Source organism: Scomber scombrus, chromosome 1, assembly GCF_963691925.1.
Source record: "Scomber scombrus chromosome 1, fScoSco1.1, whole genome shotgun sequence".
Lineage (NCBI taxonomy): Eukaryota > Metazoa > Chordata > Actinopteri > Scombriformes > Scombridae > Scomber > Scomber scombrus.
In genome coordinates, this window is record NC_084970.1 from 7,699,664 (window position 1) to 7,725,907 (window position 26,244).

General features: G+C 40.2%; 1 protein-coding gene across 1 annotated transcript; it reads right to left on the bottom strand.

Annotated features, from left to right (window-relative positions):
- Positions 1 to 22,910, bottom strand: LOC133979636 (solute carrier organic anion transporter family member 3A1-like). Its single transcript, XM_062418199.1, has 10 exons — positions 22,752 to 22,910; positions 17,945 to 18,404; positions 5,475 to 5,573; positions 4,970 to 5,239; positions 4,611 to 4,775; positions 3,372 to 3,570; positions 2,590 to 2,725; positions 2,092 to 2,264; positions 660 to 724; positions 1 to 377 (listed from the first exon to the last, which is right to left on the bottom strand). The coding sequence occupies exons 1-10, from the start codon at positions 22,908 to 22,910 to the stop codon at positions 1 to 3; spliced, it is 2,103 nt and encodes a 700-aa protein (XP_062274183.1).
- Positions 22,911 to 26,244: the final 3,334 nt, after the last annotated feature.

Genomic DNA, 26,244 nt, shown 5'->3' on the forward strand with positions numbered 1-26,244 from the left:
CTATAAAACGGACTCCATGTTGTCACACATCTCGTGGTCTTCCAGGTTGTATATGAACTTTGTCCTGTTGACTGGGTTCTGGGTGATCTCTTTGCCCAAATTGTCCAGAGTCACATTGGAGGCGAAGAGCTCAGTTGGTGTGAGGTAACCCTCGCTGTTCTTGATGTATTTCCTGTAGTTCTTTCTCAAGCACTGCCACGTGGTGGTGTAGAGGATGAAAGCTGACGACTTGAGGGCGATGGCGATGCTGACATACAGATGCCTGTAGGCCACATTGTCGTACAGCATGCAGGCTCCCTTCTCGCCGCAGACGGAGCTCCAGAACAGGCAGGTGGAGTCGATGCCCATGCCGAAGATCAGAGGGGGAGGGATGAAGCCTGGGGCAGGATGGGATTGTGGACAGACAGCAGGTCAAAGGGTCAAAAAGAGTAACAGTTTGAATTCAGCTTGCCTTTATATCCATACAGACAGACTGTGGAAATCCACTTAAACCAAAAGGAAAAATTGCTCTGACATTTACGTCACAGAGCAACAGAACAAAGCAGAAGACGGACTTTTTTACAAAATGTATACAACTACAAATAAAGAACAAAGGATTGTTTCTCTAAATATATAGATAAATGTCAGAATGTGAAATATACCAAAGGAAAGTTTCTTACCGATCAGCCTCAGGAGCAGGAACAGAACTCCAAGGGCGTAAGATTTAAGCTCTGGACTTACAGTTCTGAAAACAGAGAAACAACAATGGGTCTCATTCACAAACAGTGTGTATGAATGTTTTAAGCACAAATCCAGGATTCATTAATATGTTCTTACTCTGTGAATAATTTAGAACTGCCTTAGTCCATGCATACGCACAAATCATATACATCCCATTATCTTAGAAACTGATATAGTCAATAATTATTCAGTGTAAGCAGTATGTTTAAAAAGTGATTAGGCTGTGATTAACTACTAATTTATTTACTAATTATAAATTAATAGGTAAGATGTTGTAATCCATCAATCATCGTCATGAATGTGATGAAATTACAGGGAGGAGCATTCTGCTTTCACTACATCACAGCCTGTTGTGGACAGAGATGAAAGACGATGCTCACCTGGTGCAGCAGTAGAGATTTATTTAGACCAGTTCCACACGTTTACCAACTTTTTATTTTGTTACAGACATACTGTATGATAGTGGTGCTCCAAACTGTTGTGCCAATGACATGTTTACCAGCCAAATCTGCCTTTTCTGGCTTCTACTTCTGAAACAATTGTTCACAAGTTTTTCTACATTTTTACCATCACAGTCCTCTTTGCATGAGTGACGACTCTCTCTACTGCTGCACCGCTCCAACAGAGCCTTCCTCATAAAGAGAAATGGGGGATGAGGTAGTATGCTAATTACCGATAGCGGGCACGCGCCTGCCAATTAAGAATGGTTGCGAGTCACTAACATTCACCCATTTATCTTTTGCTACTTTCTTGCACTTCTTTTTAGCAATGTTGTTACTTTTTTGGAAATTTCAGTCTCTAAAATGCTTAGTTATGAGATTCAGACATCATGTAATTGGTTTCTGATGAACATTCAGATCTCTTACACAACATAACACATAATCTAATCTAATAATTTAAAATGTATCTTTATTACTTGGAATCTGAGATGGAGGGAGGTGGGGGGGCGTTAATAAATTCAGTGGCTGTAATAACTGTCTGTAATAACAAAAATAGAGTGAATGGGGGGTGGAGTGGGTTGGGGTCCTGCTCTTTTATAAATTGAAATATAAAGAATCAGCCCCCTTCCTCACCCCAATTACTTTCATGCAGTCCCTCAGTGGTATGTTAATTTGCAATCAGGAATGAGCTATCACAATATGACCCAGATTGCAAATACGAGCAGTCTACTGCCTTAATGTTGGGTAATATCCATATATTCTGTTTATTATTTATTATAACATGTTGCCACGTGTTTCCCTTTATATCTGTACCAGTGTCCCCAGGGCAAATCGCTGGTCTGCTACAGACTGAAGTCATTTTGCCATTGATCAGCCATGTCAACAGCTCCCTCTTGTGGGCAGTCCATGTATAATACACGAGGGTCCTTACCTGATGAGGATGATGACAGAGGGAGTCTGGGCCATCGCTCCGATCATGCTGCACACACAGATGACACATAGGAAGGTGAGGAAGGCCTGCTGACAGCCTGGACTAGGACACTTCCCTGGTAAAGCTACCGCCTCTTCACTGGTGCTGGATATACAGGTACAGCCGGTCAGGTTCTGACAGAAAGACAGGAGATATTAGTTATCCTACTGCGGGTACAGAGTCACTGAAACACAAAGTAATTTTTGTGAGGAGGAAAAATTTAATAAAACATGGGAATGAGAACAGAATGTAACAAATGTCTTCTTACTTAACTTTAAAAATCTTGTAAACTTTGTGTTTGAACACACTTTCTTATCCAAGGGTGTGTCTAAACTTTTGACTGGTACTGTAAGTATGTGTACATATGTTTTTTTGTCCCTGTCATTGAGTGTGAACTCTCCAGTGTCCAAGGTTGGCATGGTGCCTTTTATTCAAGTCATTGCAGTCATCTCAACTCACTGGTTTGGTGCAGCCAGCAAAGCAGGCTGAGAGGTAGGTGATTCCATTGGAACCACAGACAGGGCTCACTGATGCTGTGTAGCAGTTACAGTTATTGATGCACGGTGACTCAGGTCGCTGCCAGGACTTCAACGTCCTGCGGAAAAGGTCAAAGGTCATTTTAGTAAAAAGGGGACAGTTTATATGTATTATGTTCTATTCATATCATATGTAAATAACCAGATGAAAAAATTGGTTTATGTTTTTCTGTAGATAATTTGACCAGATTAATTTGTTTTTGGAAAGTAAATCAGCATTAAATTACATAATTACTAAATTACATAAGGCACTGTGAGCTTTTTTTCAACCGTGATTCACTAATGACAAACTGTCATCAGTTGTTATGTCAAAGCAAGTGTTTTCTGACAGGGGTCGATTGCATAACAACAGAGGTAAAACACTTAAATTGATTAGATCTGTTTTGCATCATTTGGGACTATATTAGAGATATAAAGCATATCTGATGACACATAAACCAGATTTGACTGTGGAGCAGGGTATTTAAGTACAGAGAAACAGTAGAAATACACAAATGATAATAAGCTATATCTTAACAAGAAACAAGTTTCAATACATTGCATTGTTCAAGAAATATCTCACAGATCACATTTTAAGAACAACAGCACATTTTTGGCATATTTGAAATGAAAGTGCATACAAGATATTCAGTGACTTATGAAAAATAACAGTAGCACTAAGGCCAATGTGGCTCTTTGGTAGAAATTCTTGAAAAAAAATCTTACTCGTTGCCGTAGGCGACTGTAACCCCAGCGACAGGTCCGGTGTCACAGCCCAAGAAGAGAAAAGAGACGTAGCACGCAGTGGACACCAAGTTGACCAGCATGGCCATGCGGACAGCGCCCAGAGCTGACAGGTTCAGCTTCTTTACCAGCAGCCCCCCGAGAAAGATACCGAGACAGGCACAGGGGATGGCCGTCATACCTGGAGAGGGAAAGACAAGGATGTCTACTGTTTCCTGTCCGCTGGAATTTTTACTGGCAGAGGAGTCTTTTATACAGCTTAAATATAGTCATTACAGTTCTTAACTGGTTAGTTTGTATAGCTCAATTACTTTAAATTAGGAAGATAAAGAGAGAAGGCAAAATATAAAATACAATATAAAACATTTACCAAAAATATTTAATTTTAACTACAGGCACGTGACAAATTAAAAGAAAAACCTGAGTAAATGAGTGGACAAACATAACCGATGCAAATGCTGGTATAATTAAGCAATTAACATTCAATCATGCTCTGTGGCATGTATAAACATGCTGAGCAGGCCCTGTTGATTCTGAATTTACATCAGGGTGGCAAGATGAAAAGATATAATTGACTTTGAAACAGGATTCATTGTTGGAGCACAGATGGCAGGAGCTTCAGTCACAAAGACTGCTCAACTGGCTGCTGTTTCAATGATAACAGTGACTAAGGTGGCATCTGCATTTAGATAAATGGGAAAGAGGTCCTAAATGACATTGTCAGAAAACAGTACAGGTATGAATGCTTGACCCATGACATGATTTTGGTCCACTTGTCCCCTTAGAGGGAAGAGTCACTGCAAATCAATACACAGTTGTTCTGAATGACCTTTATCCTATGATGATTGGAGTGGTCTCTTCCAGGATGACAGTACCTCCATCCATAAGTCACTAGGGGTCACTGAATGGTTTTATGAGTATTGAAATGATGTGAATCATATGCTATGGCCTTCGCAGACACCAGATTTCAGCGGAACAGCGGAAGATCTATGGGAGATTTTGGACCGACATGTTAGACAGCGGTCTCTACCACCATCATCAAAACACTAAATGAGGGAATATCTTTTGGAAGAATGATGTTCATCCCTCCAGTAGCATTCAGAGACTTGGTCAAACACCTTCCTAAGACACTTTGGGTTGGTTTCTCCTTTAATTTTTCACTTGTCTGTACATAAATCAAAACCCAATTCTCAACCTCCGACAAGGTAATGACCCGCCTACCTAGCAGCTGATTGGCTGAGGAAGTGGTAAGGTTGAACTGCTGCTCCAAATATTTGCCCAGGAAGGCGGCAAAGCCAGCAACCACAGCAATCTCCATGCAGGCTGCCAGCGTGATGCAGCTGAACACCGGATTAGAGAGTAGGTGCCTGGTTACCCGGGGGATTACTGTGCCAAAGGAGAAAGTACAGAGAGAGAAAAACAGAAAAATAAGGATAAATGGTGAGAGGGAAAGACAAGAAAAATTATATTTTTTGAGATTTTTAGTTATTTCACTGACCAAATCTTATTTATTCATCAACCGTCTTAAATGAATTATCCCCCACTCCTCCCCATCCCCTCCCTTCTCTGCATCTCCTTACCTCTCAGATGTTCACATACTGAGAGTCCACTGTTCATATCAAAGCCATGAATGGCCCCGTTAGGTTTAGAACCCTGGTACTCCAAGGTCAGGGAAGAAGGCAGCATGGCCTGCTCACTCTCCCCTCCACCGTCCATGTCCTGCTCGTCCAGCGACTGGGGGAAGCCGAACATGAAGAGGGCCGACAGGAAGAGTAAGGCACCACAGAGTAGGAAGCCGCCCCACCAGGCCCCGATCCAGCGAGGGTCATCTGGGGTGATGTCCAGCGTACCTGGAAAGGAGATGTGGGAAGATTTCACGGTCGTTAATGGAGATGAAGACTACTATCATCATTTTAAAAGAAAAACATCACAAGTCATGTGCACAAGGACAACAAGGGCAACATTGAACATGTTTCTGCATGGTATCTCTTTTTATAGTTTATTCGTATTTATCCCAATACAGTCAATACACATAAAACTATTGAAAAAACATTGAACAAAATCAAAATTCAAATTCATACTCACTGGTGTCGATGAAGACAGCATCAACATAGACTTTGGTACAGACAGAACCTAAGATGAAGCCACAGGCTGGCCCAAACACTAATGTTGAAAATAAAATACCTGCAAGACAGAGAGATAAACATAGATAAAAGAGTCAGTTTGAAAAAAAAAGCAAAAATTTGACAATCTTCTAAGGCCAGTGTCATAAAACCTGCATTTTATTTTTAAACTATTAGTTTAGTTTCCTTAGCTTGGTTGTTAGGTGATAAGACAACTACATACCTGGATATAAGCAAACAAAGTGCATTTCACCTCATCTGTCAGCAGAGGGCAGCATTGTATCGATAATGTAAAGAGTTCATTTCCTTGCGCTTTTATCAAATATATGGTAAGATGGAGCTTCACACCAAAGAGTGCCCTTCTCTGTTGTTAAATCCACTGTATGATTGGGGACCAAATGTATTCTATTCAAGAAAAGATTAAGTATTTGACCCATGCCAAGGGACTTTAAATCTCGTCAGATGTCTCCCACTGACAGATTTATTCACTGTCACTGTAATATGCAGCTCATAGGTTGCACAACGTAATTGATCTAAGACCAGCAGGATCATAAATAATCAAGCAGGAAATGGGTTCTCAATGTAAGAGCAGCGAGGAACCACTGATACAGCAGCTCCTGTTGACTTACTCTTGTGAGGAAAGCTGCCGTGCTTTGGCCCAGAGGCTGAGAGGTTTCCAATAAGCAGCAGTGGACTGTGCAGGACTGTGTGAGTGAGTGTGTGTGTGTGTGTGTGTGTGTGTGTGTGTGTGTGTGTGTGTGGGTGTGTGTGTGTGTGTGTGTGTGTGTGTGTGTGTGTGTGTGTGTGTGTGTGTGTGTGTGTGTGGATGTGAAACTCAGTTATCCATGCTGGTGGTAGGTGGAACAATAGGAGCAAGCTCCAGTAGGCTCACTGTTAATAACGGAGCCCAGAGCAGAGAGGGCTACTCCCTACTGACAGAATGAGTTGGCCAGTCAATTATTCTCTGAGAGATGCAGTGATCGGAACTGTGGTGATTGGACAACAGAATGGAGATGTCATTTTTCATGGTGTTATCGATGCATTTCTACAGATAAAGACTCCATAATGCATTCATAAGCCAGAAAGCAGCATTGTTTCAGTTCAGTCACTATTGGAAAACCAGTTCTGTTTCTTTTTTTTTAATTAAACTTTTTTTGTGCGCATTTTAGATCTGACAGGAGTAAACATATATAATTAGTGACCCTAATCACTCAAAAGCCCTAACCCAACTACACAACATGATATTTTTTTAGTTCTTAGTTTAGTTAATGTACGTCTGGGCTGGACGAGTACTTTTTATAGAACAGTGATTAAGGCTTTCAGATTCTCCTCAACAGAAAAACACCAATAAGTTGGTTTCATTTGCTTAAAGGTCGACTATACATCTTTGTTAAAATCACTTCCTTCTCATTGAATTATTGATTTATCTCATTGATCTTTCAAATATTTTTAAATCATGGATTGCACATTAATGTTTTCTAGCTTGCCATCTTTTTCCTCGCTGCCATTGTTGGCACACTGTTACTCGTCTTTGCACACTTTTCAGCATCACACTCACGCGTGTGCATAATGCAAACAAAACATGACCCGGTCTTGTAAACGTTGCTCCATAGTGATACTAGTGGTCAACAAGTCCACAGGGAACCTTTAATGTTTGTGTCCTTACATTGGGGTGTGATCGTTTTTGCTAAATTAGGAAATTATAGTATATACACACATATATAATGTTTGTGTCTGTGTGTGTGTGTGTGTGTGTGTGTGTGTGTGTGTGTGTGTGTGTGTGTCTGTGTGTGTGTGTGTGTGTGTGTGTGTATGTGTATATGTGTGTGTGGGTGTGTGTGTGTGGGTGTGCGTGTGTTCTATAAATATATCTCAATCCTTGGGAAGTGGAAGGTCGGCAAACATAGTCACACAATGTTCAAGAGCAGACTGAACATAATGAACAACTTAAGACGTACTGTAGCACAGACAGAGAGTATAGGACAATAGTCCTCTAACAGTAATACAGTACATACTCACAGACATTATTCTTCTTGCACTAAGATACATTAGACTGTGACAGCTCAGTAAGACTCGAGTGCTCTCTGACCAACAGTCAGCCTCACTCTCTCTGACTTTCTCTGTCAACTAGATGCATTATGTTCATTTCAGCAGAGTCACTGGTGCCGGCGGGGCTGAAGTCAGGTGACAGAGGAGGTCTGAGGTTACAGCCGGGACAACTCAAACACCAACCAATCTACACCCCCCTATATCTAACTCTGCCTTCTGTTGGGGTCAAATCATTGACAAACATGGGACAACACAACTAATCCATAATGTATGTGACACAGGAAAGGGCTGGCACACACACACACACACACACACACACACACACACACACACACACACACACACATACACACACACACACACACACACACACACACACACACACACACACACACACACACACACACACACACACACAAAACATGGCTGTGAACCAGCTGAAAATGTCAGGTCAAGGCAAGTCTAATCTACAATAAACCAAAGACTCAATACTCTCTTAGCTTTACTGTGTTGGTTAAGAGCTTGGAGTAGCCTTCAAAGTGAAACAGTTGATGACAATAGCAGCAGTAAGCATGATGATGGAGAGTCACCAGTGAGCTTTGTGGTGCCGTGAGAAAAGACAGAAAGCTCATAATCCTATAGCAACAGCTGCTAGACACCCATCAGGAGAAGCATTCAGGACTGATGCCAGTCTGTTGTTTGGACTCAACAGTTGGTACATTTTGAAGCCATTTCCTTGGAAACACGACTGCGTAAGACTGCAGGCTCTTGGCAGTGTTAGATGAATATATGTAGTGAGGTAACCATATAGTAAAACTACATTATAGTTAAAAAGATACACGCTGTGTTGATTATTGTATTTAATTGACTACTGTATTTATAAGTAAACATGCATAGGGTTTTTCTGCTGAAAGTAGTAAAATATTATTATGTGTAAGTATAATAGTATAATAGTTATCATTTCACACAATGTTTTGTCTTTAAATTTACCAATTGTATAGGATTATATTTACAAGAATTAATTTTCTATTGTGATAAGAAAAAATATTATAGCACCGTATTTATGGTCATTTATAACATTTAAACACTGTATTTTAAGGCAGTTAATGTGATTTGTATTATTCCTTTTCAGAAACTTCATGTAATATCTATTTTACAAATATGAAAGCTATAATATTTACTTAACAAAGCTTGACTTGGCTGCTGGAGTTTTCAATTTTTTATAGATAAGATAAGATAATCCATATCCTGAAAAATATAATTTAACTCAATCTTATTAAAAATGTGTAATATAAAACAAAAAACTTCTTACTACTTCTTACTCATAATTTATCAAGCAGATAACAGTGATGTCCAGAGGATTTTTTTATAGTTTCATAAGAATCCCGGTGTGTATGTGATGTACGTCTTAAAATGCACAAATTAAAAAAGATTGTTTAAATTGATTTGGACAGCACTGGACTTTTTATTACTCATTAGAGGTAGAATATAAATCTCTGTGGACCTATTGACTTTGCAATGATTGCAGTTCTGCCTCAGCGTAGATGAAAGCTGTGGATGTTTTCAGTGTCTTCAGTAGAGCACAACACTCTCGCAAGCTGGACTGGATTAGAAGAAGGACGCCTGTAGCCATGCAGGGAAATATTTGAAGACATCCCTTTCTAAAACAGTATAACATGCAGTATATGCATTCTTTGAAAAATATAAAACTACATAAAATCTACCATTACATAACTGTTATTTATTGAACAACACAGTCTCATCTACAAAAATAGACTTTCTTGTTTATCAAATGATCCTATAAAACACTACATCTAATTTTAGGCATTTTTAGTTTCCTCAAACAAAATCAGTTTTATGTTTGAACTACTTATGATGAACTGAACACCTCAGATGTTTGTACTGTACGGGCAGGTGCTAATTAAATTTTCCTTATTTTAGATTAAAAACATCACATCCAGTGTAACACTAGTAAAAGAACATCACCGGGGAAAAAAAGGTAGAAAAACTCTCAGCGGAATGAAATCTGACATCTAAGTTAAAGATCTCAGCCCACAATGTTTTAAAAGCACATGCTGTGTGCTATAAAATGTTTCCGTCCAAGAAACAGGCTTTTGTTGTTCCCTTTTGACAGTATTTAATCTCTGAATGTTCTGGCTGTGTCTAAGTGCTGGTAATGAACATAAGACTTGTAATAGATAACGCTCAAGGTTGCACAGTCCTGCTGAACAACAAACATTTAATAGATTCATTTATTTTTTGACAAGTGCTGGTATTCTATTAATTAATTCATCCATTCATTTGACACAAGGCTTTGCCAAAGTGACTTTGTGTGACATGAAGCTGGGTGACTGAAACTAATTATACGAGAAATGTTTAATTCACAGGATCATCTTTAAAGTACAAATGCTCTGAGAAGACTTAAGAGCTTGAGAGATAACGTAGAGAGCCACGTATAACTCTGGCAGCTCGGTCTCTGTCTGTCTGACCCAGCCATTTGGAAATGGCAGGTAGAGACACTCCACTTAAGCCGAGAGCTAGCAGAGGATTTGACAGCTCCTCCTTACAGTACTAAGACTGTAGACGGAGGCAGGTTTAATGCTGTATATATATATATATATATATATATATATATACACACACACACACATATATATATATATATAGGTCTGCAAGTTGGTGTCTGAGAGTTTTGACATAATGAGACGCAATTCTGGACTAGTTTTGAGTCTACAGTGTGGCTGGGGTTTGTTCCTAAATGAAAAATGTTACTATTGAAGATAAGGTTTATTACAAATGTTGCTGTAATTTGTCAAATTGAAGAAGTTCTGTTATTTGGAGATTTGGCTGTTGTGACTTTTATTGTCTCATATTGACACTCATATACAAAACTACAGCCTCAGGTATATCATGGTTAAATTAGCACATCTTGGACACACTACCAACAAATTTACAATTTATCACAGGACACTTTTATTTGCATGAGAATCAGGGCTTTAGCTAGGAACAAAAATATGGTCTCCACATTTTTTTGTTTCATTTTGCATATTTTAGTTGATATTCATTTCATTTAAACTGATGCACTATATTTTCTGTAAATTGTATTTCCCCGTGTGAAGGTTTAAATGCTGTAATGCAGTTTCAAAGCCTCCTTCACACCAGCTGAAATTAATTTTGATCAATTCTTTCTTTATTTTTATTTTCATCTTACCTAATTCATGTTTTGGCCTTAAAGTTCCATTAAAATATACTAATCTACTAGTCAAGTCTAAAAGGACAGCAAATGTATATGTGGTTGACTGGAGAATGAACCGTACTGTACTAATGTAAATCAATTCTGGCTACAGACCTTATCACAATGTACAGCTGTTCTATTTTTATCATTCCTTAGTGTGTAGTTAAAACCCGGAATGTAGTGGAGGGTAGCCTAGACCCCCAAATAACAACATAAACCAGTATAAAATGTAGTCAGTGTTTATGATACCAGTCATGTAATGTTTAGTACTGTTATATTTTGTTTAATGAAAAATGTCTATAATAAACAATGGCATTTTCGGAGGTGACGATGGTCTAACATGAAGCTAATGCTATCTGTTCTTCAGTGTTCTGTATGCAGCAGAGGCAAGGTCACACTGTACCCTACCTGCTCACAAGGCCAGTGCGTGAATAATTTCTCACTCAGACTCACATTATGGCACAGTTCAATCACTGGCACTTTGTATCCCGGCAAAGGTGCTCATAAAAGGCGCACATATAAAACAACCTGGGCCGGTCTGAACGGACAGTGTGCGCTGAGTCAGCGTCCATTCCTTCCACTGCTGTCCTACAGAGGAAGAGTAATAACTCCACTGGAGTAAAAACATTTTGCTGCAGTGGACTATACATGCAGCCTCACAGCGCTTCATTACACGCATTACAGCGATGAACAGAGGCTAAGATATGAGGAAAGAAGAGAGATGCTGACCCAACGGCTACAGAGCTGGACTCCTCAGGGTCCATGGACTGCTCTTTTCCTTTACTCTCCTGTACTGCAGGGTACTGTTATTTTTGCTGTATTGTTCAAGCAAAATAACATTAATATCATTTAGCACAGTGCTGCAGCTCTTAAACATTCCTGTTGTTGTCCAGCTCTGTCTGAGGTACTGTAAATGTAAAGTAAAACTACACACTAACAACAAGACTAAGCGCTTACTGCCATGTTAGTGAATCTGTGGCTGTATGAACATAAAAGCAGTGTTGTTGAGCTAAATGGTAATAAACATTTAACATACAATTAACATGACCATAAAAAAAATTCTAACAGGTTTTGTAGGTATTTGATCATAAAACAGAGTGTAATGTATTAATGTTAATGTCTGTATCAAATGTCATGGTCATTCTTTCAGTATTTGTTGAGGCATTTCACTTAAAACCCTAAATTTCAAACTCACAGTGGTGCCACAGCCCAAACTGGGCCAAAGCCATTAAGATGCACTGTTTAGGATCCATGTCTGTACTAAATTGTGTGCCCATCCATTGTAGATGTTGAGATATTGCAGTGGATACGTGAAAACTTTGAATTGCTGCTGGTGCTAGTAGAAAAGTCTTCAGGTGTCATCCTCCAGGGATCAGGGAACTTTACTTTTGAGATGTAGCAAACAAATGTGAGTAAAGCTGGAAGTGTTTCCTGAGTCAATACACAGGAGTGTTGCTATGGTGCTCACAAAAGACCCGTCTGTAGACTGTGTAGAAAAACAAGATTTACATCTTCCATTAGCAGGACACAAACATTTACACAGCATCGCATACTGTACCCCATTAAGGGTTAAAGAAGAAACTATTTGAGGCTACTTTACTGTAAAAAAAAAAAAAAAAAAAAAAAAGAAGGCACAATGCATGAATGCTCTGATTGAATAGCTGCTTCACTGTTAAGGGGCTCGGTGAGCAACACAATAGAAGGTTAGTTGCCTTAGCGTGGCGTATCAGTCAAGCAGTAGACAGCAATCAATAATCCAATTACAATCCAGTTCAGGAGCAGGTTTGTCTTTCTGTAGGAAGCCATTTTTTAACTTCAGTCGGGGAAGTATCACAGCATATGAGATCATCTACCGTGGGTCAAGACTTTCAGTATCAAATAGAAAGTGACACATTTTAACTTTAATGTGGAGGGATGCAGTGTGCACACATACACACACACAGAACACACTGTACATGAACTGTAGCTGCTGTTTTTAGCGCCATGGCTCTGTGGATGCGAATGTGGGTCGGTCTGTTAGTCGGTCGATCGCTTTGGTCCAGAGTGATATTTCTCAACAGCTGCTGGATGGATTCACATGAAATTTTGTGCTCACATTCATGGTGGAGCCTACAGATGATCCCCTGACTATTTTGTCTGACACTATAATGTTGACATGCTGGGTTTATCACCATAAATAGGATGAATAAATTGCCATTAAATTTGATGCAGATGTTCATATTCCCATAAGAATTCAATTGAATGTTTTGCTGATCCCTTCACTTTCCATCTAGTGTCATCATCAGGTCAAAAAAACACTGCAAATCAACCTCAGCTGAACTTTATGTTAAGTGCTAATTAAACAATGTATAATATAGTGGACCAGGTAAACAACATACCTGCTTAACCTCGGCATGCTAGCACTGTCACTGTGAATTTGCTGATGTTAGCATTTAGCTCAAAGCGCTGCTGCTGGCAGACGCTCAGTCTAGTTTCCAAGACTATTTCCTAGTTTATCATACAGTCTCAAGCTCTGGACTCTTATAGCTTGACTCTTTATTGCTTGTGCTGCAGTGTATCACTGCTGCATTACTACAAATTTTACATCTATTTTTGTTTTCCTCTCAACTGCCAGGAGGCACAAGCACAAATGATCTGATGGCCAGCTGACTGGGGGAAAAAAAGTCTCTGTTTCTTTTTACCAGCTTGCTGCCTTCTCTGCTGTTCACACTGATTAAGACACACACACACACACACACACACACACACACACACACACACACACTAAGTGAAAGCCTGCGCAACATTTGAGAAAGAGCAGGTTGCAGTACTGTAGCAGGTGCATGCTGGCGGACCTCTGCCATGACAACTGGTAAGTGTTTCCTGCTTTTCACTCTTGAGTATTCCAAGCATCTTCAATCTCTCATTCAGGCAGTATTGATCTGTTCGGGGGTGAAGATGTGGCCACAACAGAGAAGCCTCTCCCTCCTATCATCTGGTTTGTTAGCGAGCCTGTAGAGAGCTGCTGTTTTAATATTTAATCATTCGGTTAGATGTTTGCTAAACAACTCCTAACTGCTTCTCTGTCACATTGCATTATTCAGGGGGGTTTTCTTACAATGCGACTGTCTTTACACGCCAAGCTCATCAAAACGACGCCACCGCCTAGAGACTGTGAAAAAGGAAGCAGCAGAAATACTAAGAAACGCTACAAACACATAACACACACGCACACGTACATACTGTATAAAGAGCGGGCTCCGTGCAATTACCGAGCCACAACAGACGGCCCAGCAGTCACATTGTAGGAGGTAACCATGACAATCAACAAGCCTCTATTGTCAAAAAAAACAGAGAACAGAGAGGGGGTGGAGGAGAGGAGAATAATAGACTATCTGTAAGTGTCAAAGGAAGAAGCTTTGGGGGATGTTATGAAAGAAGCAGTTCCTTAGGGGGCTGGCAAAGGCTGTGCTGAATAGGACATACAACAGTGGCCGAGGTACCCACTCAGACAGGAGATATCTGTCAAAAATGCAATGTGTGCATATTTCCAAACTAAATAGCTTAAGATTGTTAAACATGGAACAATTTGTGCTACTTTTTAAAGGACTATATTTAGAAAATGTCCTTGGTTGACTGATTTGACTGTCAGATCCAGTCCATTACGGCACTAAGAGGAACAGACAAACACAATCACATTTATACATACAGGGAATTTGGTTTCCTAAAGTTTTTTTTTTTTTACTTTATGGATCCATGCTGTGTATTCCTTTTGGATTTTCTACAATTTATATAACATCAGGCATCTGGTACAAGTTGGTGTCCTGCCAAGCAGAGGGTAGGGTGGGTTGTTGGGTGTTGTGCTAGCCTCATTTGCTCTCCTTCCTCTCCTCCATCCCTTCTTCCCTCCCCCTCTCTCCCTCCCTCCCTCCCTCACTACTCTGCTCTCATCCACTCTGAGTGCTGCTGGCAGAGACTGTACAGATCCAAACATGTACAGAACAGCCACAGGCCTCCTCACACTGCAAGAGGTCTGCGCTGAGACACTAGCAGGGACAATGCAACTCACCAAGGACTAAGAGAGAAGCCTGTGAGGGGGTACAACTAGCCACATGGCAGACAGCAACTAGCAGTATTTTATTTATTTATTTTTTTTAAATCTTTAAGTGCCATTGTTTATTCCATAAAGGTAAATCAATGAATCCACCAGCAGAAGAGCTAGAAGGACAGCATAATATTTGATATAGACAAAAACTGTAGTTGTGCTTTAAATTCCTGATGTATCAGCACTTTAAGGTTAAATATGACGTATACGTTATTAGACATTAATACATTAAACATACAGTATAGTGTCCAGCATGTACTGCAATCTTGCGCACCTACATGTTGTCTCCATTCACAGTCACAGAAGAACTGCAGATACAATAACTAAAATGTCTCATTAATCAGAAGATAATATATTGCTACTAATATATTCTGCACCTTTAAAAATAAAAGGTTTAATCATTTTCTATACTTTTTTTCTTTGGTATTAACAAGTGTCTCTCTCTCTTTCTCTCTGCCTCTCCATCTCCCCAGATGGAGCTCTGCTGCTCGCAGGTCGCTGCGCTGTGTGAGGAACAGAAATGGCACACAGCCTCAGTGTCGCTCTCTGCACTGTTGCCTTGGCAACTTTGGCAGACGGGCTGTAATGCGTGTTGTGTTGACCTCTTGGTTTCTGTTGTAAGCGTAAGCACAGACTTCTGCCGCTGGTCACTGAGCATTTCCAGAAGTTGGGAATAAAATGCTTTACTCAAGGGCACCTAGCAAAGCTGAAACTTTTGATTCAATCAGGGAAATGCGTGAAGACACAGGACTGCTTCTCTAACCTCACACTCTCATTTGCCATAGCACCCATTATCTATAAACTCAGCAGTGAGCCAGGGGGGAATTTATTTTGCAGATATGGGGCCACGACAAAATGTGGGTCAATCTATCTATATCCGTATATCCATGGCACGGATTCGTCACTGTAATGCTAGAAACAGTGTAGTGCATGACACTATTCAGCAAAAAAGGAAGAACAATAGCCTAAGTATTGATGGATTCATGCCTTTTGGGCCTTGGTGGCCTTTCCCCCTTTTAGGACATATTTCCATCCAAAAGCCAAACTCATTATCTGAGCATTACAAAATGAAAAGAGTATCTTAATAATCATGAACAAAATCAAGGCATAACATTTGGTGTGCTTGTAGTTGGAAACAGCAAAAGAATTACTGCATTATGTGTAATGTGAGGTGTTCATGTGCACCACAATGACACCAGGACAGATGTTTTATCCTACCTATTAATTATAGTATTTAGATGTAGATGGAAAACAGGGAAAATCAGATTTAGTATGAACAGAGACACACACATACACACCATAACACTGGCATTAGACTCCAGTATAATAATAGTAACTCTATTGACCAAATAAGACTTCCACTTGTGCTGACACCAGTATCAGGTTGCTCTCTTTGGGACACCAGGAGTAAAGTGTTTTTTATCTCTGGTATGTTTGACATAAAAAGAAAAACAGGTGGGTGAGCGGTAGGAAACAACATGATTAAAAAATGATCAAGAAAATAGTGTCATAATGAGAAACTCCATTAACCTTAAGCGACACTGTCTCCCCCGTGAGATTTTTGAGCCTTGGTGTCATTATTTTCAGAATCACTTATACTCAATTCTGATTCTTTTGGTTGTAAAACGCAAAGAATTCCACTTTTAATGAGCCCAAGGTTACGAATGTAATCAAAAGGGTTTAAGAACAGTGACCTTCTTATTTTTCTTGTGTACAAAAAAGGGGTACACGGTACTAATGTAACATAAATGAGCTTTAGTTTAATATAACTGTGTTGATCATTTAGTGCACACGTGAATGATTATTATTACAATCATTCAATAATGGCAACATAATCATCCCATTTGTTTTGATAGATACTATGATTGTAGAGACTTTTTTTTATTATGCTATATTAGCTTTAGTGTTACTTCCTGTTTACTGGAACCTTAAAGAAGCAACCAGGGATCAGTGTTTTTGTCTATAGGACTGGTTCTAAATCAAATTCTTCCTCGAATATTAGCAGTGTAGTTTAGCATTTTAGTTTAACCAGAGCCAGCGTTGTTTTGGATGTTGCAGTCAATATTATTTACTGCATCATTTCTTCCACCCCCATCCGTACACTCCATCTGCTGGTGTGGAACGACGGACATCTGGTGTCATTGAATGTGCTGCTATTTGCACCCAGCACCATATTCAACTGCCTTTCAGAAGACGCAAATTTGATTTCAATAACAGTGTATTAGAGTATTAAAGAGATCATTCCTGACACATCAGTAGTCATGTGTCCTTTCAAAGACCACAAAAAGACGACAATATGACCTACGTAGAGTGAGCCAATACCACTGTCAGGTTTAAAGGTTTCAGATGATTTAAGATAAGCATTTGCGTCTCCGTCCAACACACATCAAGAAAGAAATAGTTTGACATTTCAGGAAATACAGTTTTTCATTTTCTTGCTGATAGCTAGATGAAGACTCTCATATTTATGAAATACGAAGCTAGAGCTGGCAGGTGATTAGCTTAGCTTAGCACAAAGACTGGAAGCAGGGGGGGGGGAAACAGCTCATTAAATGCTAATTGCATGCTGGCTCTGGCTTCATATTTAGTTTACAGACATGAGAGATCGATCTCATCCTCTAACTGTCAGCAAGGAAGCAAATAAGTGTTTTTCCTATGATGTCAAACAGTTCCAGTAAGCACATCAGTAAGCGATTGCATCACTCTTTGTGCTGTTGTACTTTGCTGTTTGTGATGTTCAGTCTCTCTTTCTGAATATGTTTAGTACAAAACTAGATCTATATATTATTGAAAAGGTGAACAGCTCAGCAACCATCCATTTACAACACATTTTTTATGCTTTGTGGTTTTTTGTGTGGCTTTGAGGTCTTCTAGTAAGCTTAACGTACTGTAAACTATGTCATTGCTGAGCTTTCATTATCAGTGACGGGAGCTAAAATGTAAAAAGCTGTTGTTTAAGTCAGCTATGGTGGTGTTTCAGCTTGAAGATTATGTGTTAAAAATTGGTTTACAGTCAAAAATACAATCTGCTTTGGTGCACCATGTGTAGCTCAGTGCTACTCACCTATATACAGTGAGGAGTCCTTCCTGTGGACGTGGTCGTCGATGTAGGACACTCCCAGAGGCTGTACAGGTGTGGCTCCGATGCCCAGCAGAACCTGGGCTCCGATCAGCAGAAGGTACATCATGTTGGTGTTGGCTCGGTTGCCACATTTAAACCCAGAGTCTCGGTTTTCTGACCTGGAGGTGTTGGAGCAGACGTCCCTGCCCTCCTCGGCGTGCCACGAGTCCCCGGCATCATATTCGTACTGATGAGTTAGGAACTCAGGCAGTGCTGACAGCAATGCCCCCAACGCCATGACGATCCCACCGCAGCCAATCAGGCGGGGCCGGTGGGCCTTGGCGCCAAAGTAGCTGACGAACAGGATGAGGGCCAGGTTGCCGATTTCGAAGCTGCTGGCAATGACGCCCACATCGGCACTCTGGAGGTTGAAGCGTCTCTCCAGAGTGGTAAGAACACTTACCTACCGAAGAGAGAGAGCGAAACAGAGAAAGCAAGTGTTATAAAGGGCTTTTACAACTAGCAGCCATTTAAAACTGCCAATGACATCAGACCCACCTGCTAACCTTTTAAAGCAGGTTTACACACTTGATTTCATGTAGCTTTAACACTGTTCATTGCTGTAATGATTCTAACCTGTTTTAACCTGTCAGAACTATAGATTTAATATATTTCCTATTTCATAGGCCGGACACTGGGTCAGTTGTTATTTACTAATGAAATGCCACGGTTTGGCACTACCTCAGAGCTCAAACCAGAGACAGCAACCTGTTGGAGACACATAGTAGCTGAGCCGATCTGCACGGTGAGCTGCTTCCAACATCTTCATCCTCATACTCCTCCTCCTTTCAAAGCATCCCCGAGGCTAGCCTGCTGCCAGCCTGAGAGACTGAGATATGTGCACGTGTGTGGCTTGAGGCAAGAAAGCTCATGCAGCTGTTCTAATTACGCAGCGGACACAAACACGTCGTACCAGCTGTGTTTTTCAGCTCTCTGTAAGTGATGGCTTCTTGAATTGAATGTGCGGTAGATCTCCTACATGTGTTGCTCAGGTTTTATTTTAAAGTTTCATTAAATACTCATCCAAAGCAAATGGTACACAATACTATAAGCAACCAAGATGTCCTGAAGCAATTCCAGATGAAAACATTTTTTTTAGCAAAGACTGTGTAAGGTTGTAGAAACAAAAAATGGCTTATAATATCCATTCATCTTATCAATGCACCACTTATGGTAATTGTGACTAAACCTATCAAAGCATAAATTGGGCATAAAGTGTGATATAGGAGAAAAAGTTGCACATTCTAGTTTTTTATTGTTCTAATCCGTCATACAATATGTATGAATGCATAGCTGTTGTGAAACCTAAAATAAAGAACACAGAGCTGTTGTGTATATCACACTGTCACATTGTGAAATCTCAATCTTGATTTAGTGTTGTGTTGTTTACAGTACGATTATAATCCTTGTTAAATAAGACTGAATGTCTAAAATGTTTAAATTAAAGGTAGAGTCAGTGATTCTGGACAAAGATGGTTCAATACATGTTTTGTCAAATTCAGCAAACATCTCCTCACAGTCTGTTAGCTGTCTGTTCTGCGTGTGTGCTGAAACAATGTCCATTGTTCAAACACATCTCTGGCTCTTTCAATGGAAAACAAACATACAAAGTGTTTTCTCATGGAACAGATACACTTCTATTTTATCAACTGTATCAATCCACACTGGATCTAAGACAGTCTAACAGAGAACCTTTGTGCTTTTTTACATTCAGAGTCTGTTTCTGTTCATTTATAAAGCTAAATCTGAGCAGGCAGCTGCTTAAATTGCACGGATATCCAGCTATATATGTTTTGAACTTGTAAACTGTCATTCAAACTATTTTGGTTCAGTAAATTTGTGCTGTCAGTCAGCCCAGTGAAGCTAGTTGGTCCGGTCGCTGTTATTTCAGCTGTAGCTGAACGCAGGTTGAATGAGAGATGTAGAGGCCGCGAAGAAGCGGTGAGTTTTGATTGCTGTGCTCACATAAGACAATTTTCTTCCCCACTTACGATAATGTATAAGACGAACAAAAGTGACTCTACAGCTGATGCAATGCTCTTGATTTGACCATATTTCTCTTTTGGTCGTTACCTTGGCAATGCGCATTCATGAATTTGGGGGGCAGAGCTTCTGAAGGAGCATGAAGGTGTATTTGTTTGGGTCTTTATTTCAATATCAATATCAGCAATCTTTCTCCAGAATGACTGACTCCCCCTTTAAATAAAAAAAAATTAAACACAAAGATGACAGAAAAAGCTGCTCTTTCTTGAATAAAAATTCAGCTTTCAGAAACGCACGTCCTAAAGGTGTTGTGGTAGGAGAGAGCTGCTTCTGGATAAACCAGTACTGCAAGTTCTATGTTTATCAAAAAGACATGGATTATGTTTATCCTCAAGGAAAAAGCTTTGAACATAACCAGACTGAAATGATGGACTGTGGTCCAGATAAGTGTTCTTTGCTATATACAGTATACACTGTACAGTATGTGAAAAGTGTCAAAAAGACGTGTATCATGTATCATCAGTGGGTCATCATATTCACCATTCCTGCAGCCTAATCATTCCCTAGTCTGTCCTTTGTGAACCACCACCAGACATATCAGGACAGCAGTCAAAACGGATATACAACCGGCAGCCAACCGCTGTCCATAAAAGGACAAACCATCTGTAATTCACCTCTAAAATTAGAAGATGACTTTCACAGGTTTATTGTTTCAAGTGTGGAACACTAACCCATATCTGTCAGCTCACACATGGTGGAACTGACACACAAGATGATACAGCCTGACAATTAGTGACATTTAGTTTACATTTCCTGAATATTTAACTACGTATGATGATATGTATGTATGTTGGCTGACACTGAGCGCTGATGAAGAATAGATGCTTTTTCCTTTTATATTTCAGATTTAGACATCTTAGTCCGCTCCAATGTTTACAGACAACAGTCATTTCAGGTCCTGCTGTACTTAGAGTGATGACCTTCAGCTATTATACCTCTGTCCTGTTCCAAATGTTTAGTTTTAAGTGAAATATGACTTGCGCCATTGAAAATAAATGCACACTGTTGATGAGGAAAAAAGAAAGAGAAACCAAGAAAGCAGATGACCTCGAAACAGAAGGGGAAAAAAAGGGTGACAACAAGAAAGTATTTAATAGAAGAGAGGATAGGCAGTGCTTCTAAGGTGCTTTTGTCTGCTGAGAGATTTGCTAAAGGTGCATTTTTTGGTTTTGGATGCTGTTTTCAAGGAGGAAGTTCTACTGCAGTCTTAAAGCAAAATATTATGGCACTTTAAATCTGTGGCTCATGCAAAAAAAAAGAAAAAAATTAAATCTGACTCTGTGGTGTTTCTGCCAAGCAGTGATCCTTATCAAACAACAGCACGGCAAACAAAATGGAAGAACATGTTGGGTTTTTGCTTGACGAATGTCTTTTTCCTACAAAAGGAACTGTGATGATGCACAGTATGACTGGTTCCTGAAGACCAGCCCAATTGTATTTCTACACAATTCAGGCCTTTGGTTGTTGTTCTCGTCCTAATAAATTGCCAAAAGCTGAACCCATATGAGGGGTGGATCTAGAGAGAGTGAAGCCTCTTGACCTTTGACCTTGCCTCTCATAAAATACCTTCCTTATCCATGTTGTTTTTGGTTCAGCTAGAAAGAAAACATTTCTAATTAGCTTCACATTACAAACAGTGGTATATCCAGAAAAAGGTCTAAAGTAAAAGTGTTCTGTCCTTCATCATCTGCTTTTAATCTACATTTATTTATAGAATCAAGGTGCTGACACCTATCGGGGGAATTGGCTTTGATCACACACATAATACTCCTGATTACAACAGCACACGTCATAATAATAACTTGGTTGTGCTAACTCTGACTAATGTAGGTAGACATCACCACAGAAACACATTAACAGCTGCTGTTGTTGAGGCACAAACAGCAGTCATTACTCCCGTTGCATTTCACAGAGGTTTACTGTTACAGAGGAGATGCATCAATCTCACCCCTGCATGCACGAAATGAAAGTTGAATCTTCCAGACATAAAATCAGTTTTATATGTTGATGAACGGGATAGAGCTCACTCTCTTTTAGCGTGAAATTAATCTGATGATAGCAACGCAGTAAATAACACAGGATATAAACTGCACTGGCAATACAGGCTGTGTACAAGCATGTATAGGGAAAGGCATTAAAATTGAGCTTTTGTGAAAATCCAATATATTTCTGTTGTGCTGGAGATCACGTCATCTCCTTTCTATTTCACGTTATCCTGCAGGCCTATATCCTCCAGTGTCAGAGGCCTCCTGCATTATTGAGGCATATGGGTGCAGAATATAGCAAAGCCGGCAGGTTATATCGACCTAGTGGCCGGTGTTTCGTAACCTGCTCCTGCTCTCCAGCAGACCATCCATATATATACGCATATAACATCCTCCAAACAACGTGGAGCCTACGGTTGCTGTGACGCGTTTTGTGTCATGCAGATGGTGCATAGGCCTGATGGATAATACGCAGCAACTCATCAATCAGTGAAAGCAGCGCGTCCCATGGTTACTGGAGGATGTGATCATTGTAATGTGATCAGAATGATATGATTATTAACCGCATCAGCTGCGGCGGCGCATCGTTACTCACTGCCTGTGCCTGTACCGGTGTCGGTGTTGCTTTTGAAGGACGCTGCGTTAACCCGATGTTACCTGAGATACACAAGAGATACGACAATCCCTTCACAGCAACATTGTGTTTTTTGGATGAAACTCACCAAATAAGCGCCCACGGTACCCTGTGCCAACATGAGCGCACATTCCGACACCAGGAAAATCTTGATGTTGGAAAAACACGAGGTCTTCTTCTGGTTGTCATCTTGCTCCGGGTCGTCGGTGCTGCTCCGCTCGGTGCAGATTTGGTTTTTAACCTGCATCCTTCGGCTCAGGCTCCGGTCGGGTTGGACGTCATGAAACTAAACGGGTCCGGTCCGGAGGAGAGCATCTGGTTATGATGACGAGCTGCACTGCAGGAGAAGTGCGAATCTTTGTCTGTAGCCCGTTTAGGCAGGAAAACACAGCTAGAAACACTGCTGTCCACTCAGCATTACGCACAGTCCGTCAGCGACCTCTCTCCACCGCCTGTCCAGCCAGTGCGTATCCGCTACATCATATTTAAATACGTAGGTTACGCATGTATATGTAAGACGGCTTCTAATACCCGACGTAGAACTACAAGACGCCGCTTCCCCACATCCGGGATGTTTTATCTCCACCCAGGACCGGTACCGACTGGTTTAGGTTTCTCAGCCCGGTTCCGAGCTGCAGCTCTGCGTCCTACAGGCGGTGTAATGTTATGATGCTCCTCCCATCCATAGACCAAAGCACGACGAGAGAGGTGATGTCTCACTGTGCCCCCCGCCCCCCCCCCCCCCCCCCCCCCATCCCCTCCCCACACCATCATCACATCAGTTTACCTCCACAGACTTTCAGCTCAATCATTTCCACAAAAATGCAACATTTCATCAGTGGACCATTACCACACACTGACACACACAATGAGACAGCACATCTTTCCTGGCTATTAACAAATGAGTTCTAATATTTCCATGTGTGTATTTTTTAATAAGGCTACACAGCAGATTTCACATTTATAATCCATCACACATGGTCTCAGTAGAACCTGACCAAACAAGGACCTTAAAGAATTTAGATCCAGCTTTCAGAATGAGACCCTCAAGCTACTAAATTCATACTATATTGTGTTATGACACTTATTGTTTCCTCACAAATATCCAACCTCTTATTGCTCTGCAGTTTACTATTTTTTTCACTAGACCTCTCACTTTGACAAGGCCACCACTGTCCTCTCTGTCTCTCCTTATCACCTTTTGATGAGGTGCAGTTATAGATATTGGACCCCACAGCTTCTGTAGTGGACCTAAGCCTCGGTGTTAGAAAATTGGGTTATATTAAGCCACTTAACAAAGTGAATATATGGAACAAAATGAATGTGGAGCTGGAAGGTGTGGATGAAGATGCTCAATTGCAGGCATATATCTAAATGTATTAAGTCAGAGGTGACTGGATTTGCTGTTTGGTCTTATTGGGGTGCGTTGGCAATATTTCTGTTGCATAGAAGTGTTCAGAACTATGAGGAAAAATGTTCTTAACATGATCAAGATCTGAAGATCAGACCAAGAAGAAAATAAGAGGGAGATAAAGATAGGAGACTGCAGTTATCCCTCTAATACCTCTTCTCCATTACTACACGACATGTAACCATTATATTTCTCATTCATTAACACTATTAATGCCTATAATGACTTTATTTCTGCTTCACTGTCAGTTCTTTTTTCACCACATGCAGCTGTTATTGTTATTTAAATTCCAACATTTATAACCGGTTGTGAGGATCTAATTTTTTACACATTGTTCACCTAAACATCTGTAAAAACCTAAAAGTATAGCTAGTTTTTATTTTTCTAGTTTTCAGTATTTTTGAATATTATTTTTTTTTTCTTTTTTAAATCTGTCGTTACATTTTTTTTTTTTTACATTAAGCAATTTTGTTTCATGTATACAATTTCAGTCAATACATTTTCATCAAATACCAAGTCTGATGAAGTAGGACACACTGAAAGAAGTGCAAAATCTAAATAATTTTACCAGAACTGATACTGTGCAGCACAGTTTAATTTATAGGAAGGACACATAAATATATTACATTCATAGACCCTCTGAGTGCAGTATATACAGACAGAGTTATAGTTTTTGGTTCATTTTTGCCCAAGGGTCACCACAGTGTGACACAATCCTAACCACAGGATCACTTGGGCCAACCAGAGGAATATCTGGGCCTCTCAAGTCTCATCTCTGGGGAAAACATACAGTAACGCATGGAAGTGTTTTGTAAGGTATAACCCTGGTCAAGTAAAGAGTCTCAAAACAGGGCACATTTCTAAAGGGAATGTGCAGCTGATGTTATGTCATATTACTGTAATAGCAGCTTTGGCTTAGGTAATCTAGCTTCATGCTTGACTGAAGTATACTCAGCTGGCTTCAGGGTGGTTAAAAATTCAACACTTGCCACAGAAGAACTCTATTACACACATCAGCAACCCACTGTATTGTACCGCTGTAGATGTTCTACATGAAAACATTCACTATGAAGTGCGATCGTATCAGTGTGTACAAATGTCCAGGGACAAATACAAACATATTTATTTTATGATTCTTAATGTGCACTTTAAACGTTAAGCTGTTATATTTTGACACTTTTGGTGGTACAATCTTACTCCTTAGAGTAACTTGATAAGAAGGCGGTGTGCGTCTGGTTAAAGGGAATGTTTATACAATAGAGCTGTAATGAGAGGTGAAACTGTGAACGTTAACAGGTAACATATGTTATTTCCCATCAATGCATGTAAAACATCTGAACTCTTGTAATGTTTGAATTCAATCACAGGGCTGGTATTGGTGGTGCGGAGCAAACTATGCAACTACCAGCCAGCCGGATGTAATATAACTCTCCATTGTGCTATTTAAAGTTAATGCCTCCTGGAAATGTAGTATGGATGTCATTGTTGAATTAGACCAGCAGCACCTCCAGAGGGCTCCCATCAGCTATTAATAGTACACTGTTTTGAAATGAATTTACAAATGTTTCAGCTTCAAAAATGTAGTAAAAGATGTAAATTAACACTTTGAATACTAGCACCTATTTTCAATTGTTGGATGAGGATCCAGGATCAGACAAAAGGAATTCATCTGTGCTGAGGTTCGTCATGCAGTATAAATGAAAGTGACAACGGAGTGGTGGGACGGAGTGCCACACAGGCAGCAGTAAAACACAGGACGAAAATCCTCCATCATAACCGTGAAATAAGAGAGCACTGAGTGCCAAGGTCACTTACCACTCACCCTACAGCTTTTGGCTCACAATAATCCTTGGACCATTCAGATGCTCCATCAGGACCAATTCAATAGCATCTGAAGCAGCACAATCTATCAGCCAAACTGTGGACTCAGCAGACAGACCGTCCATTTCTCATGGAGTCACTCAGAGTACCCGAGGTGATTTAAGATCAACCACAGTGCCTGCTGATGCAGTGCAAGCCAACTGAAGACATTATTTTAGGATGCCTCTTAATCACAAGGTCCACAGAAAGAAGAATGCATTAATGCATTTATGCAACACCAAACAAATAAATGATCAGAGCACAGATGCATATTATGTCAGAGCGTATTTTCAATTAGAAAAAAACCTTT

Coding starts and splice junctions, on each gene's coding strand:
- LOC133979636 (XM_062418199.1), bottom strand. CDS start 22,910: ATGCAGGTTAAAAACCAAATCTGCACCGAGCGGAGCAGCACCGACGAC. Junction 5,574..17,944: donor GGACTCCTCACTGTATATAG/GTGAGTAGCACT, acceptor TCTGTCTTGCAG/GTATTTTATTTTCAACATTA. Junction 4,776..4,969: donor AGTATGTGAACATCTGAGAG/GTAAGGAGATGC, acceptor CCTTTGGCACAG/TAATCCCCCGGGTAACCAGG.